Raw genomic sequence first — 18842 nt, 5'->3', positions numbered from 1 at the left:
TTAAATGGAATTTCCACAACAATAGTTCGGCTCGCACGATACACGTAGTCAACAAACAACATACGTTAGCAGGATTTTCGATCATTATTTATTTAAAAAGTAAATTGTATTCGATGTATTATAAATATATAGGTCTGGTTGTCGATTGAAAAATATTAATTGAACGATTCGCGCGCGAAACGACATGCAATATCCAGTTGAATTTGTCAACACGCCATGTCAATTGATATGGGTCGACGCACAGAGGGCGCTTTTTGACCTAAGAATTCCGATCTTAATTGGTTTCGTGTCAGCTTACCGGTACTTTGTTTATTCGTACGAACGTCGTATGGGTTTTACCCCAAGGGTAAAAACCAAATAAACGTGTATTTCAATCGCCGTACGAACACGGTCTAAGACAAGTGGTATTACATCAAAAAACTGTTGGTGTGCCTTAATTTATTATCTGTTGATAATCATGTTGACTACTGTAATTGTTTAATCTAAAGGAAATTCCATTTGGAAATTTACATTTTAAATATTATCGCTCCAAATAAGTCTAATTGATTGATTTGCAATGTAAGTAAATCATGTTGGTAATTGGAACTTGAGCTGGTAAATCATGTATAACAAAGATTAAACTTTAAACATCTTAACATGATTAGTAAAGAGCTCCCATAGGAAATTAACAAGCATATTGGAATGGTACAAGGATTAAGATGGTAAATTTGAGATTGAAGGGAAAAAAGTATTGCAGGAGGTACAAGACATCAACTCTTTAATGAACCTTACAAGTAGCAGAATGTTTAGAAATAGTTTAAATTTCTGAAAATTAAAGGGCATGTAATCATTTAAATAATAATGCAGTAGTACTCATATTTAGGGGATACCTTTGGGAACCAACAAAGTGTCCCCTTAATAAAGGGTGTACATGAATATGGGTTGGCTGTTAAGAGTGGTAAATGTATTTTCTCTTATTCTGTCAGCCCTTTTCAATCCCATCATCATCATCATTTTAGAACAATAACCAATGTTTATTTAAACTGGTACTAACCTGCTTTTGTTGATTCTTTATTCCGATTACATCAGGCATCATTTTTTCTTCTTTAAAAGCTTTGATGTCGCTATCGTTCCTTGATACCTTGCCAACAACTGGTGATTTTGAATTTGATATTGTACTGACAGGAGTACTTATTTTTCCAGAAATGTTTGTTTGAGTAGATGGAGATGTCAGTGGAGAAGTCAGTGGTGATGTCATCACTTTGTCTAAATCAACAATGTTTGCAGACCGTCGATTTTTTATTTGAGAACCATCTGGCTTTTTGGAGCTTTTAGGAGATCTATGCTTTTCCACTGGGGCATCTGTTGAAGGAGAAACTGAAGATTTCTGTTTATTGGGAATATATTTTGAACTTTCTTTAGGGATCGATTTTAGAGGTGGAGTGCTCCTAGAAACTGCAGTTGTAGTAGGTTTTGATCTATGGTAGTATTCTTTTGAGCTCCTCACAGGAGAAACAGATTCCTGGAATCTCTCTCTGGAATCATTTCTTGGCTGATTTGTGTGTTGATAACCTTTGGGTGGATATCTTTCATGTGATTCTGGTCTGTCACTGTAAGGGCTGTGATATCTTTCTTGAGGAGAATCTCTTCTATTTGATCCTTTGGAAGAATGGCTTAAAGTTGGACTTCTTACTCTCGAATCTTGGGGCAATCTTGAATATTCTTGAAAATATGCGCGATTGTCATAGGTTCTCTTTACAGGTGATACTTCTGGTGACAAAGCAACCATTGGTTTTCCTTGAGGTGAATGGTAATTTTCAGAATTTGGAGTAGACATGTGCGGATAAAGGAATTCCTTTGATGGCGCTTTTCGTTTATTCAAATCCTGTGAACTAATGTCCAATCTTTCAGGATCTCTAGTCACTCTTTTCCAGTAAAAACCTGTATCCCAGAAAAAGCCTGCATCCTTCCTTCCCTGATAACTGTCAACCATTTGTCGATTTTTACGAAATTCCATAGAAGATTGATGTACAATGAATGGACTTGATTTCTGGGTTCTGTTCACATTGTTTCCAGCAGTAGGATTACTTTCTATTCTCTGTCGATTGTCAATTGGTAGTGATGTTTCGTCGTCTCTACTATGCTGATCAACTGACCTAAACTGGCTATTTTCTGAACTCTGCCATTGGTTGTCATTTATATCTCTTGAGTAATTCTCTTTAGAGTATTTATGGTTGTCCATGAAGTCAATTTCTCTGGGCATGTAATGGTAATACATATTTATCTCTTAATGTTTTTTTATCATTCTGTATAACCTATAACCTATTCTAGCTGGCTGTTTGAAAATTCATATTCAGTCCTGACGATTGTTGCGATGGGTTCTTTTTAAATGATGTCCATAGCCTGTGAGTAAAATAATACAGAGATTAATACTATGAATTGGTTCATTGCAAATAAACAGATAACTTACAAAACAAATGTTGAATTGCACGACTACTACTGTACTTCAATAACAAAAGTCTTTTTGCGTATCAAATTTGCTCAGGTTCCTAATATTTGATCTCTAAATCAATATTACATTGGTCTTGCCCTTGAGACAATCTATTGTAATTAAATGAATGAAATTATACCTTTGCAATATAATCATGTGTCCACCAAAAAATCCCTTTTTAAATTTTTTTGTAATTGCAGATTTAATGTTTTCAAAGTGGTAGTTTACCATAAAGTAATAAAAATTTTAAAAAAAAAGTTCTAAAAACCAATATTATAACTATTTAAAGTAATGAAAAATTAACAGTATTTTAAACGATAAAATTGACAAATTTATGTTGATTGTTGTGTCATATGGTTATTTATATTCCATAACTTTAGTTATTCCATTTTGGTATAATAATGAGGTTTACCAGCTTAAATTCAGAATAGAAAACAATTACTGAAAAACTATTTAAATGATACTGTGATGGAGCATAACCTTCTCAAAACATTAAAAAGTCATTAGGGTTAATTAATTGTTCATCACATCTGACATTTAAATTTTCTATGAAAATAAACATGAAATAAAAATAAATCCTTCTCAATTGTCGCATACAGTAGCCAAAATTACTGAATAATTAATAGTTTCTTAAAGATATTACTGATTGAACATTATGACAAATTGAAAATTATTAACTATTCTCGAGTCAACAATGATGTAAACACAAAAGCAACATTGGTAATTTAAAATAATAGCAAGGCACACTCTGTAAGTACCCAATTACTCTATGAAATAATAGCAAGGTACACTCTGTAAGTACCCAATTACTCTATGAAATAATAGCAAGGTACACTCTGTAAGTACCCAATTACTCTATGAAATAATAGCAAGGTACACTCTGTAAGTACCCAATTACTCTATGAAATAATAGCAAGGCACACTCTGTAAGTACCCGATTACTCTATGAAATAATAGCAAGGCACACTCTGTAAGTACCCGATTACTCTATGAAATAATAGCAAGGCACACTCTGTAAGTACCCAATTACTCTATGAAATAATAGCAAGGTACACTCTGTAAGTACCCAATTACTCTATGAAATAATAGCAAGGCACACTCTGTAAGTACCCGATTACTCTATGAAATAATAGCAAGGCACACTCTGTAAGTACCCGATTACTCTATGAAATAATAGCAAGGTACACTCTGTAAGTACCCAATTACTCTATGAAATAATAGCAAGGTACACTCTGTAAGTACCCAATTACTCTATGAAATAATAGCAAGGCACACTCTGTAAGTACCCAATTACTCTATGAAATAATAGCAAGGTACACTCTGTAAGTACCCAATTACTCTATGAAATAATAGCAAGGCACACTCTGTAAGTACCCAATTACTCTATGAAATAATAGCAAGGTACACTCTGTAAGTACCCAATTACTCTATGAAATAATAGCAAGGTACACTCTGTAAGTACCCGTTTACTCTATGAAATAATAGCAAGGCACACTCTGTAAGTACCTAATTACTCTATGAAATAATAGCAAGGCACACTCTGTAAGTACCTAATTACTCTATGAAATAATAGCAAGGCACACTCTGTAAGTACCCAATTACTCTATGAAATAATAGCAAGGTACACTCTGTAAGTACCCGATTACTCTATGAAATAATAGCAAGGCACACTCTGTAAGTACCCGATTACTCTATGAAATAATAGCAAGGCACACTCTGTAAGTACCCGATTACTCTATGAAATAATAGCAAGGCACACTCTGTAAGTACCCGATTACTCTATGAAATAATAGCAAGGCACACTCTGTAAGTACCCAATTACTCTATGAAATAATAGCAAGGCACACTCTGTAAGTACCCGATTACTCTATGAAATAATAGCAAGGTACACTCTGTAAGTACCCGATTACTCTATGAAATAATAGCAAGGCACACTCTGTAAGTACCCGATTACTCTATGAAATAATAGCAAGGCACACTCTGTAAGTACCCAATTACTCTATGAAATAATAGCAAGGCACACTCTGTAAGTACCCGATTACTCTATGAAATAATAGCAAGGTACACTCTGTAAGTACCCGATTACTCTATGAAATAATAGCAAGGCACACTCTGTAAGTACCCGATTACTCTATGAAATAATAGCAAGGCACACTCTGTAAGTACCCGATTACTCTATGAAATAATAGCAAGGTACACTCTGTAAGTACCCGATTACTCTATGAAATAATAGCAAGGTACACTCTGTAAGTACCCGATTACTCTATGAAATAATAGCAAGGCACACTCTGTAAGTACCCGATTACTCTATGAAATAATAGCAAGGTACACTCTGTAAGTACCCGATTACTCTATGAAATAATAGCAAGGTACACTCTGTAAGTACCCGATTACTCTATGAAATAATAGCAAGGTACACTCTGTAAGTACCCGATTACTCTATGAAATAATAGCAAGGCACACTCTGTAAGTACCCGATTACTCTATGAAATAATAGCAAGGCACACTCTGTAAGTACCCGATTACTCTATGAAATAATAGCAAGGCACACTCTGTAAGTACCCGATTACTCTATGAAATAATAGCAAGGCACACTCTGTAAGTACCCGATTACTCTATGAAATAATAGCAAGGTACACTCTGTAAGTACCCGATTACTCTATGAAATAATAGCAAGGTACACTCTGTAAGTACCCGATTACTCTATGAAATAATAGCAAGGTACACTCTGTAAGTACCCGATTACTCTATGAAATAATAGCAAGGTACACTCTGTAAGTACCCGATTACTCTATGAAATAATAGCAAGGTACACTCTGTAAGTACCCGATTACTCTATGAAATAATAGCAAGGTACACTCTGTAAGTACCCGATTACTCTATGAAATAATAGCAAGGCACACTCTGTAAGTACCCAATTACTCTATGAAATAATAGCAAGGCACACTCTGTAAGTACCCAATTACTCTATGAAATAATAGCAAGGCACACTCTGTAAGTACCCGATTACTCTATGAAATAATAGCAAGGCACACTCTGTAAGTACCCGATTACTCTATGAAATAATAGCAAGGCACACTCTGTAAGTACCCGATTACTCTATGAAATAATAGCAAGGCACACTCTGTAAGTACCCGATTACTCTATGAAATAATAGCAAGGTACACTCTGTAAGTACCCGATTACTCTATGAAATAATAGCAAGGTACACTCTGTAAGTACCCGATTACTCTATGAAATAATAGCAAGGTACACTCTGTAAGTACCCGATTACTCTATGAAATAATAGCAAGGTACACTCTGTAAGTACCCGATTACTCTATGAAATAATAGCAAGGTACACTCTGTAAGTACCCGATTACTCTATGAAATAATAGCAAGGCACACTCTGTAAGTACCCAATTACTCTATGAAATAATAGCAAGGCACACTCTGTAAGTACCCAATTACTCTATGAAATAATAGCAAGGCACACTCTGTAAGTACCCGATTACTCTATGAAATAATAGCAAGGCACACTCTGTAAGTACCCGATTACTCTATGAAATAATAGCAAGGCACACTCTGTAAGTACCCGATTACTCTATGAAATAATAGCAAGGCACACTCTGTAAGTACCCGATTACTCTATGAAATAATAGCAAGGCACACTCTGTAAGTACCCGATTACTCTATGAAATAATAGCAAGGCACACTCTGTAAGTACCCAATTACTCTATGAAATAATAGCAAGGCACACTCTGTAAGTACCCAATTACTCTATGAAATAATAGCAAGGTACACTCTGTAAGTACCCAATTACTCTATGAAATAATAGCAAGGTACACTCTGTAAGTACCCAATTACTCTATGAAATAATAGCAAGGCACACTCTGTAAGTACCCGATTACTCTATGAAATAATAGCAAGGCACACTCTGTAAGTACCCGATTACTCTATGAAATAATAGCAAGGCACACTCTGTAAGTACCCGATTACTCTATGAAATAATAGCAAGGCACACTCTGTAAGTACCCAATTACTCTATGAAATAATAGCAAGGTACACTCTGTAAGTACCCGATTACTCTATGAAATAATAGCAAGGTACACTCTGTAAGTACCCGATTACTCTATGAAATAATAGCAAGGTACACTCTGTAAGTACCCGATTACTCTATGAAATAATAGCAAGGCACACTCTGTAAGTACCCGATTACTCTATGAAATAATAGCAAGGTACACTCTGTAAGTACCCAATTACTCTATGAAATAATAGCAAGGCACACTCTGTAAGTACCCGTTTACTCTATGAAATAATAGCAAGGTACACTCTGTAAGTACCCAATTACTCTATGAAATAATAGCAAGGCACACTCTGTAAGTACCCAATTACTCTATGAAATAATAGCAAGGCACACTCTGTAAGTACCCGATTACTCTATGAAATAATAGCAAGGTACACTCTGTAAGTACCCAATTACTCTATGAAATAATAGCAAGGTACACTCTGTAAGTACCCGATTACTCTATGAAATAATAGCAAGGCACACTCTGTAAGTACCCAATTACTCTATGAAATAATAGCAAGGTACACTCTGTAAGTACCCAATTACTCTATGAAATAATAGCAAGGTACACTCTGTAAGTACCCAATTACTCTATGAAATAATAGCAAGGCACACTCTGTAAGTACCCGATTACTCTATGAAATAATAGCAAGGCACACTCTGTAAGTACCCGATTACTCTATGAAATAATAGCAAGGCACACTCTGTAAGTACCCAATTACTCTATGAAATAATAGCAAGGCACACTCTGTAAGTACCCGATTACTCTATGAAATAATAGCAAGGCACACTCTGTAAGTACCCGATTACTCTATGAAATAATAGCAAGGCACACTCTGTAAGTACCCGATTACTCTATGAAATAATAGCAAGGCACACTCTGTAAGTACCCAATTACTCTATGAAATAATAGCAAGGTACACTCTGTAAGTACCCAATTACTCTATGAAATAATAGCAAGGCACACTCTGTAAGTACCCGATTACTCTATGAAATAATAGCAAGGCACACTCTGTAAGTACCCGATTACTCTATGAAATAATAGCAAGGTACACTCTGTAAGTACCCGATTACTCTATGAAATAATAGCAAGGCACACTCTGTAAGTACCCGATTACTCTATGAAATAATAGCAAGGTACACTCTGTAAGTACCCAATTACTCTATGAAATAATAGCAAGGTACACTCTGTAAGTACCCGATTACTCTATGAAATAATAGCAAGGTACACTCTGTAAGTACCCGATTACTCTATGAAATAATAGCAAGGCACACTCTGTAAGTACCCAATTACTCTATGAAATAATAGCAAGGTACACTCTGTAAGTACCCGATTACTCTATGAAATAATAGCAAGGTACACTCTGTAAGTACCCGATTACTCTATGAAATAATAGCAAGGTACACTCTGTAAGTACCCGATTACTCTATGAAATAATAGCAAGGCACACTCTGTAAGTACCCGATTACTCTATGAAATAATAGCAAGGTACACTCTGTAAGTACCCGATCACTCTATGAATTTGTACATTTTTACAGTATTTGTAAACGAAAAAAAATAGCTAATGACGAAAGCAAAAAAATCTATAAAAAAAAAAACTTACTAAAGAAAAAAAACTTACACGTTTCAGAACCAGTAGGACATCAAACAATTGAGATATAATTCAGTATAGAGTATAAAACAAGGAGTAGATAAATGAATAAAACAATATTCATATAGCAGTCTTGTAGATTGTAAAGCGAGGTATGCAAACCACAGCATTCAACTGGTGTTAAAATTAACTGGAATGTGCCATACCTGGTCCTCTACTCTATACCCCTCCAATCAGCAACCCTCAAACAACTGACCTTGGGTTATAACTAAAAACCTGCAGGTTAAAATCTATAATCAGATAGGAAACCCTATTGCTTTGACATTATTTTTTTCACTGAAGTGGAACAAGTACCTTAACAAAAAGTCATCAAGAAAATAAAATGTAGTCATTAATTAGCTTTTAACGAATTAATCCAATTAACACACTTTCCAGTTAATCTGTTGTGTTGTGGAATGTTGGTCAAGTGGCTCTGGAATGTTTTTTATTTGTGTGTGTGTGTGTGATATGAAATTGTATTGATCCTTGATATACAGTAAAAGACTATAGAAAAGAAATATGTATGGAAAAAAACAATAACTTGTTACAGAAATATATAAACTGTCTACCCATTTTTTATAACATAAAATAAAAAGTGTTTAGTTTCATTTTTTTAACAATATTTATTCAGTGTAGTTAATAATCAAATAAGACATTTTTTTAATTCACTTTGCCTTTAAATGCCAAATTTCTATTAAAAAATATTCAAGTATTGTACAAATACGTACGTTTACACACAACAAAAAGCATATGCCTTGAAAACGGTCAAAGTAAATGATATCGGCTGCCGATAATTTCGAACCTGCACGAGATGTGACAGCAGCTATATAAAGCCTACAACAGTAGTCTCTGATGATCCCTAAACATGGGGGAGTAAAGAACAAGGTTGCTATGACAAGCAATCCACAAATAGCTATCATAAAGTTAATAAGGTCATTCAAGTAGAAACAAAAATATTTACCTAATCAGAAATATTGCATTCATTTGGAATATTGTATGATTGGATTCTTTTGTTGCAAATGAATTGAAGATATTAATAGTGATTTAATACTTTGCTTTGTCTGGTAGGACATGTATTTTCGCTCATAAGAATATATTATAATAATTCACTTTTAATTCATAGAAAATAGAAAAATCCTATTTTGTAGGCCAGTATACTGACTACGCATTGAATGCAAATAAAAAAAAATCACCGTCCACTCAGTGGGCCTGTTTCTGCAGCAACTGCCAAAAAATACTGTATATATACGGTATTTATAAAATACTGTATTAAATACTGTATTTATTTGGCAGAAGAAACAGGGCCTGTGTGAAGAACAATCAAACAATTGACAGTTCCCACACAAAACATGCATATCTAACAAAGTAACATGCACAAAATGTCAATGTATTTATCGGTAGAAATACAATTTTATCCTGAAATTTATGTTGCGAGAGTGCCATTTATCACCCTCTGTGTTCATTTCTGGGTTTATTTCTCCATAATGCCCTGGACTCCCTATTTCAAAATCCTGGATACACTTCTGCACACAGCGCCTTACCAGCCATCCACGATCAATATAGAGTGCGCTGTCTACCATTTCTCTTTCCTCTCAGCCAAAAAATATAGCATTTCTTTGCTTGGCCTATTACATTCAAATGATAACTAAACTAACATTTTTGGAGACTGATCATTGTTCCAGAACAAGCAGCTGGGCCAATTAAAACCATTTGTATTTATCTATTTTATTTATTTATTTTTTGTATAAACTGATGCATGAAATGTTGATGTTAACAAAATGTTCTTAAAACATAACTGCTATAAAGGTCAACTCATCATAGACTATTATGATAATATTCTGCAATTTTACTAACAATCTAAATTGATCCACCAAAATAAATATTTATTTATTTGAGGAATCATCCTATTCATTGTATTAAACAAACAACCAGTGCATTTTAAAATGCAAATAAGCAAAACTAACAAACTAAAGAGAGCAAAATAAACTATCAATAATATTGTAGGCTTCAAATTTGTCAGCATAACAAATAGTCAACAAAAGATGCAACAATACTGTGGCAATCAAATTTCAAAATAATATTTATATTTCCAGTATTTTACCCTACTACAGTATACTTGGGAGGTAGATACAAGTATGTAGCTAGCAGGTACTGAGCAGGTTAGACTACTGTATTTAAAGTCCAATACAAAATACACTCCTTACTGTAAGTGTAAACTGTAAATGTATTAATATTTCTCTCAAATAATTCTAGAGTTTTTAATATACTACAGAAATTTAAATCCATCAAATGTTGGTACCTGTACTCTATGAACAGAAATACTACAAACTACAGTATGCAAAACTAGGATTCGGGTTTAATTTAATTATTTTAATTATGAAATTCCCAACCAACCAGGTTCCAAGACATGCAACAGCATTAAACTACCCGTCTTGCATACACAGCTCATGTGCAGAATAAACATTGCAAAAACCTACTAAAATTTACTACTGAAATTTTTCATTAAGAAATAATTATTGCAGAACATTGTATTGTAAAGCATGTAGGCTGACAAATCCAACAGCAAACAAATGCAAACAGGACATAACACCGTCTTCTTATTAAAAATACTGTCAATTTCATTTAGTGTATGTAAATCTGCAGACTTTGCTGTAGCTTAAAAACTTACCTATTTAAGGTACTCTGTAATGTGCATGTCTTCCTGCTATATTCCATACCACTACTACTACTACTACTACTAGTATTATAATTTATAACCACTGAAAAGAGTACAAATATTGGAGGCTATCAAATGATCAACCTATACTCACTGTATAAACCTTTGAATTATGGTATAAACCAGCTGCGTTCATCAACAAAAAACAATACACAAACCTCCAGAAAGAATCAAAGGAACTATTTTTCCGGAGGGGATCACAATTTTTAGCCAATTTTTTCCAGGTCTGAAAGTCAACAAGGGGTGCTTTAAATAGGCTTTAATCAGAATGTTGAAAGGAATGACCTGGAGGGGTTTTCATCAAGGTCTCTTACAATAACACAAATCTCTTGTGTTTTGACTTTAGGAATGGCAAGTGGGAAACTTGAAAATGAAATAATAGCAAGGTACACTCTGTAAGTACCCAATTACTCTATGAAATAATAGCAAGGTACACTCTGTAAGTACCCGATTACTCTATGAAATAATAGCAAGGCACACTCTGTAAGTACCCAATTACTCTATGAAATAATAGCAAGGTACACTCTGTAAGTACCCAATTACTCTATGAAATAATAGCAAGGTACACTCTGTAAGTACCCAATTACTCTATGAAATAATAGCAAGGCACACTCTGTAAGTACCCGATTACTCTATGAAATAATAGCAAGGCACACTCTGTAAGTACCCGATTACTCTATGAAATAATAGCAAGGCACACTCTGTAAGTACCCGATTACTCTATGAAATAATAGCAAGGCACACTCTGTAAGTACCCAATTACTCTATGAAATAATAGCAAGGTACACTCTGTAAGTACCCAATTACTCTATGAAATAATAGCAAGGCACACTCTGTAAGTACCCGATTACTCTATGAAATAATAGCAAGGCACACTCTGTAAGTACCCGATTACTCTATGAAATAATAGCAAGGTACACTCTGTAAGTACCCGATTACTCTATGAAATAATAGCAAGGCACACTCTGTAAGTACCCGATTACTCTATGAAATAATAGCAAGGTACACTCTGTAAGTACCCAATTACTCTATGAAATAATAGCAAGGTACACTCTGTAAGTACCCGATTACTCTATGAAATAATAGCAAGGTACACTCTGTAAGTACCCGATTACTCTATGAAATAATAGCAAGGCACACTCTGTAAGTACCCAATTACTCTATGAAATAATAGCAAGGTACACTCTGTAAGTACCCGATTACTCTATGAAATAATAGCAAGGTACACTCTGTAAGTACCCGATTACTCTATGAAATAATAGCAAGGTACACTCTGTAAGTACCCGATTACTCTATGAAATAATAGCAAGGCACACTCTGTAAGTACCCGATTACTCTATGAAATAATAGCAAGGTACACTCTGTAAGTACCCGATCACTCTATGAATTTGTACATTTTTACAGTATTTGTAAACGAAAAAAAATAGCTAATGACGAAAGCAAAAAAATCTATAAAAAAAAAAACTTACTAAAGAAAAAAAACTTACACGTTTCAGAACCAGTAGGACATCAAACAATTGAGATATAATTCAGTATAGAGTATAAAACAAGGAGTAGATAAATGAATAAAACAATATTCATATAGCAGTCTTGTAGATTGTAAAGCGAGGTATGCAAACCACAGCATTCAACTGGTGTTAAAATTAACTGGAATGTGCCATACCTGGTCCTCTACTCTATACCCCTCCAATCAGCAACCCTCAAACAACTGACCTTGGGTTATAACTAAAAACCTGCAGGTTAAAATCTATAATCAGATAGGAAACCCTATTGCTTTGACATTATTTTTTTCACTGAAGTGGAACAAGTACCTTAACAAAAAGTCATCAAGAAAATAAAATGTAGTCATTAATTAGCTTTTAACGAATTAATCCAATTAACACACTTTCCAGTTAATCTGTTGTGTTGTGGAATGTTGGTCAAGTGGCTCTGGAATGTTTTTTATTTGTGTGTGTGTGTGTGATATGAAATTGTATTGATCCTTGATATACAGTAAAAGACTATAGAAAAGAAATATGTATGGAAAAAAACAATAACTTGTTACAGAAATATATAAACTGTCTACCCATTTTTTATAACATAAAATAAAAAGTGTTTAGTTTCATTTTTTTAACAATATTTATTCAGTGTAGTTAATAATCAAATAAGACATTTTTTTAATTCACTTTGCCTTTAAATGCCAAATTTCTATTAAAAAATATTCAAGTATTGTACAAATACGTACGTTTACACACAACAAAAAGCATATGCCTTGAAAACGGTCAAAGTAAATGATATCGGCTGCCGATAATTTCGAACCTGCACGAGATGTGACAGCAGCTATATAAAGCCTACAACAGTAGTCTCTGATGATCCCTAAACATGGGGGAGTAAAGAACAAGGTTGCTATGACAAGCAATCCACAAATAGCTATCATAAAGTTAATAAGGTCATTCAAGTAGAAACAAAAATATTTACCTAATCAGAAATATTGCATTCATTTGGAATATTGTATGATTGGATTCTTTTGTTGCAAATGAATTGAAGATATTAATAGTGATTTAATACTTTGCTTTGTCTGGTAGGACATGTATTTTCGCTCATAAGAATATATTATAATAATTCACTTTTAATTCATAGAAAATAGAAAAATCCTATTTTGTAGGCCAGTATACTGACTACGCATTGAATGCAAATAAAAAAAAATCACCGTCCACTCAGTGGGCCTGTTTCTGCAGCAACTGCCAAAAAATACTGTATATATACGGTATTTATAAAATACTGTATTAAATACTGTATTTATTTGGCAGAAGAAACAGGGCCTGTGTGAAGAACAATCAAACAATTGACAGTTCCCACACAAAACATGCATATCTAACAAAGTAACATGCACAAAATGTCAATGTATTTATCGGTAGAAATACAATTTTATCCTGAAATTTATGTTGCGAGAGTGCCATTTATCACCCTCTGTGTTCATTTCTGGGTTTATTTCTCCATAATGCCCTGGACTCCCTATTTCAAAATCCTGGATACACTTCTGCACACAGCGCCTTACCAGCCATCCACGATCAATATAGAGTGCGCTGTCTACCATTTCTCTTTCCTCTCAGCCAAAAAATATAGCATTTCTTTGCTTGGCCTATTACATTCAAATGATAACTAAACTAACATTTTTGGAGACTGATCATTGTTCCAGAACAAGCAGCTGGGCCAATTAAAACCATTTGTATTTATCTATTTTATTTATTTATTTTTTGTATAAACTGATGCATGAAATGTTGATGTTAACAAAATGTTCTTAAAACATAACTGCTATAAAGGTCAACTCATCATAGACTATTATGATAATATTCTGCAATTTTACTAACAATCTAAATTGATCCACCAAAATAAATATTTATTTATTTGAGGAATCATCCTATTCATTGTATTAAACAAACAACCAGTGCATTTTAAAATGCAAATAAGCAAAACTAACAAACTAAAGAGAGCAAAATAAACTATCAATAATATTGTAGGCTTCAAATTTGTCAGCATAACAAATAGTCAACAAAAGATGCAACAATACTGTGGCAATCAAATTTCAAAATAATATTTATATTTCCAGTATTTTACCCTACTACAGTATACTTGGGAGGTAGATACAAGTATGTAGCTAGCAGGTACTGAGCAGGTTAGACTACTGTATTTAAAGTCCAATACAAAATACACTCCTTACTGTAAGTGTAAACTGTAAATGTATTAATATTTCTCTCAAATAATTCTAGAGTTTTTAATATACTACAGAAATTTAAATCCATCAAATGTTGGTACCTGTACTCTATGAACAGAAATACTACAAACTACAGTATGCAAAACTAGGATTCGGGTTTAATTTAATTATTTTAATTATGAAATTCCCAACCAACCAGGTTCCAAGACATGCAACAGCATTAAACTACCCGTCTTGCATACACAGCTCATGTGCAGAATAAACATTGCAAAAACCTACTAAAATTTACTACTGAAATTTTTCATTAAGAAATAATTATTGCAGAACATTGTATTGTAAAGCATGTAGGCTGACAAATCCAACAGCAAACAAATGCAAACAGGACATAACACCGTCTTCTTATTAAAAATACTGTCAATTTCATTTAGTGTATGTAAATCTGCAGACTTTGCTGTAGCTTAAAAACTTACCTATTTAAGGTACTCTGTAATGTGCATGTCTTCCTGCTATATTCCATACCACTACTACTACTACTACTACTACTAGTATTATAACCACTGAAAAGAGTACAAATATTGGAGGCTATCAAATGATCAACCTATACTCACTGTATAAACCTTTGAATTATGGTATAAACCAGCTGCGTTCATCAACAAAAAACAATACACAAACCTCCAGAAAGAATCAAAGGAACTATTTTTCCGGAGGGGATCACAATTTTTAGCCAATTTTTTCCAGGTCTGAAAGTCAACAAGGGGTGCTTTAAATAGGCTTTAATCAGAATGTTGAAAGGAATGACCTGGAGGGGTTTTCATCAAGGTCTCTTACAATAACACAAATCTCTTGTGTTTTGACTTTAGGAATGGCAAGTGGGAAACTTAAAAGTTGACCTGTAACGCCTTTGTAAACAATCTTGACAAATTTCATTTGAGATATTAGAAGTCATGGTTTTTAACAAGTGGTCAACTGTTGTGGTTGTTGGTTTACATTTAACCAAAATTATGTTATTGAAATCTTCAAAGGTTATAAAAATTAATTTTCTCCCTACAGAACAGTAGGCATGTTTCTATTGAAACAGTTAGTGTTTCAACATTTTATATCTAAAAAAAAGTCTTTTCTAAAATTTTTAGTAATTTCATGTTTTTTGTAGTGGTTTTTATTAAACAATAGAGTCATTTCTTTTAAAATGTAAATGTTATCATTTTGCTAAGGAAAATCCCTGTTCACACTGTAATTTGTAAATGTTTATCATCCCTGCACAAACTAGCTTTTGTAACCACAACTTATGCTAGGTCATAATGCCATGGACTCTGAATCACTTTAAAATACCCTTCAGACAATTACTAATTACACAACCCATGTATGCACATTATACTTCAAGTGGGACTCAAGTAGAAGGATTAACTTCTGTGAAAGTAATGTCAATATATCTTACATACAAAACACAGAAACTTTATACTAAACACCTAATAGGCCTAATGCTGAAAATATATGGCGAAAGAAAAGATGAGAAATGTGCAAGAATAGGGAAAGTAAAATATTTGCTCAAATTATTAGACTTTGCAAGAGTAAGTTAAACTGAGACTCAAAAAGAGTCAATTTTAATTTTAAAAACCTTACTAAAATTGTCAACCTGACAGTAAGAGTAACAAGAAAGTCACTCAAACTGAGACTCAAACTCTTGCAAAGAGTATAGAAATACCTCAAACTTAGACTCAAACTCTTGCAAAGAGTATAGAAATACCTCAAACTTAAACTCTTGCAAAGAGTATAAAAATAACTCAAACTTAGAGTAAAACTCTTTCAAAGAGTAAAAAGGTCACTCAAATTGAGACTCAAACTCTTTCAAAGAGTAAAAAGGTCACTCAAATTGAGACTCAAACTCTTTCAAAGAGTAAAAAGGTCACTCAAATTGAGACTCAAACTCTTTCAAAGAGTAAAAAGGTCACTCAAATTGAGACTCAAACTCTTTCAAAGAGTAAAAAGGTCACTCAAATTGAGACTCAAACTCTTTCAAAGAGTAAAAAGATCACTCAAATTGAGACTCAAACTCTTGCAAAGAGTAAAAAGGTCACTCAAATTGAGACTCAAACTCTTTCAAAGAGTAAAAAGGTCACTCAAATTGAGACTCAAACTCTTTCAAAGAGTAAAAAGGTCACTCAAATTGAGACTCAAACTCTTGCAAAGAGTAAAAAGGTCACTCAAATTGAGACTCAAACTCTTTTAAAGAGTAAAAAGGTCACTCAAATTGAGACTCAAACTTTTTCAAAGAGTAAAAAGGTCACTCAAATTGAGACTCAAACTCTTTCAAAGAGTAAAAAGGTCACGCAAATTGAGACTCAAACTCTTGCAAAGAGTAAAAAGGTCACTCAAATTGAGACTCAAACTCTTTCAAAGAGTAAAAAGTCATTCAAACTGAGACTCAAACTCAAGTTTAACAATAACAGACTTCATTCAAACTGAGACTCATTAGAATATATTCCCCAATGGGATTGTTTGATTGAAAATCAACTTATTTCAGTGGTACAGTAAATCACATTTTGACAATTGAGAAAGATATATTGAGATAGATATAGGATGGAAATATCAGACAACAAAGAGGTGATGAAGTGAACTAAGACAGGATGAAGAAGGACAAGGAAAGAGGGGTAGAAGAAGATTATTCAATTAGTCAATTTATGAGGTTGAAACAAAAACAACCCAGATCAACATATTAAGTAAACAATTTTCAGTACAATGGAAGTTGGAAGGCTTTGTAGAACACATACGATTTTATAGACATGAGAAAGGAAGTTATGTAATACAATCAGCTATATTGTTGACACCAATAGTAATATCTGAAAATATTTATTAACGGTTATTACCATATATAATTACTAGTCATAGTAGTAAGACTACAACCCTCTTTTGGATAGGACTCTATTGGGTCATTTTAAAAAATGTGATAATGCAGCCTCCTACTTTTCTGAAAAATTAAGGTGCACACAGTCCAGATGTTTACATTGGACCTCCAATTTTAAGTCCTTATCCGACAGGACTTGTTCTACCACCAGAAACATGGTTAAGGAAAACCAGTTTTTATGTCTAGCGTTGTGGTGCTTTTACATTCAAGAATTAGACTGGATTGGTTGGCCAATCAACTCTATGAGAAAATAGGTTTCTATTTGAAAAGTGTTATCCCCTGGGGGAGGGCCTAAGCATGATTTTAAGTAAACTGAAAGAAATAAACTGTATATTTCATTTGAGCTTTAACACTTGATAATGGAACTTGATACTTGATAATTGACCTTATATATTATATTATATTTTCTTTTAATAACTTTACACTGGGTATAGAGATGATCTCATCTGGTAGAAAATCCATCTATTCACAACACAATAAAAAAAAAGAATTTTGATACTTCTTTATACTTTTTTAAAAAGGAAATTTATTGCATTGGAAGGACAAAACCCAGAAACCGTTAGCTGGTGGTTGGACTACAGTCATGTGATGTTTATAGCAAATGTTGTGGTGATTTGATCATTGCTTGGTGAAGATGTTCAGGCTTAGAATGATTTACGGTGATCCTAAGTTGGTAAACTTCCCACCAAAATGAATTACAAGATACAAGATATTGCAATATATCTCTGCCTGGTTTTGTGTGATGTTTTCTTGTTCTTTGTCCATGTTTTTCACGCTGCTGCTTTAGCCAGCTACGTCTCAAGAGGACTACTCATTCAGAAGGTAAAGCAAGCAGCAGTTATAGTTCTAGAGGCCGACGTTTTTGGTAATTTGTAAACTAGGACGAGTCATGCTAAAATTAAAAACCCCAAAGCACGTCTGGGAGAAGAGAGTCTATGAAAGAAATTACTGATAATACAGTATTATATAGACGAATGTAGACAGTAATCTGTAAAATCTTGTTCAATAAATAATGACTTTGTTCTTGCTGTCAACATAGGCCAGTTTTATAATAATTCACTGTCAAATAATCAAAACATTATTTCTGGTATTTACCATTTGACTGTCAATCTAGACTGATATTATAATACTGTAATTCGCTGTCAGATAATCATTGAATTATTATCAAAACAGTCCATATAATTAATAGTAATTGTTTGTAATTAAATAGGATACAATTTGTTGACACTTGAAGCAACTAGGCTTGATGAAGTGACCCCCAGACATGATCTTAGCAATAAAATAAACGAAAGTGACAGAAATTGAGTCTGTTTTAGTATAATAAAGTAATATTATTTAGACATCATTTTTATTTAAATTATTTAATAAGCACATCATCTTT

The 18842-nt window shown here is 33.4% G+C and overlaps 1 protein-coding gene across 2 annotated transcripts in view; it reads right to left on the bottom strand.

Moving 5' to 3' along the window:
• The window catches only part of LOC140040802 (uncharacterized), a 190795-nt gene that overhangs the window by 158939 nt on the left and 13014 nt on the right, over positions 1 to 18842 (bottom strand). Inside the window, exons 1-2 of one of the 2 annotated variants that reach the window (XM_072087014.1) lie at positions 8141 to 8176; positions 1034 to 2382 (exon numbers count right to left, since the gene is read on the bottom strand). In XM_072087014.1, the coding sequence (XP_071943115.1) occupies positions 1034 to 2257 (1224 nt within the window). In that variant the 5' untranslated portion in view covers positions 2258 to 2382; positions 8141 to 8176. Of the gene's footprint in view, positions 1 to 1033; positions 2383 to 8140; positions 8177 to 18842 lie in introns of those variants that run through there. The other variant, XM_072087013.1, reaches the window with a different exon arrangement.

The sequence above is a fragment of the Antedon mediterranea genome, chromosome 2 (genome assembly GCF_964355755.1).
Source record: "Antedon mediterranea chromosome 2, ecAntMedi1.1, whole genome shotgun sequence".
Classification (NCBI taxonomy): Eukaryota; Metazoa; Echinodermata; class Crinoidea; order Comatulida; family Antedonidae; genus Antedon; species Antedon mediterranea.
Note: the sequence above shows the minus strand (reverse complement) of the source record. Positions and strands in the feature narration are given on the sequence as shown.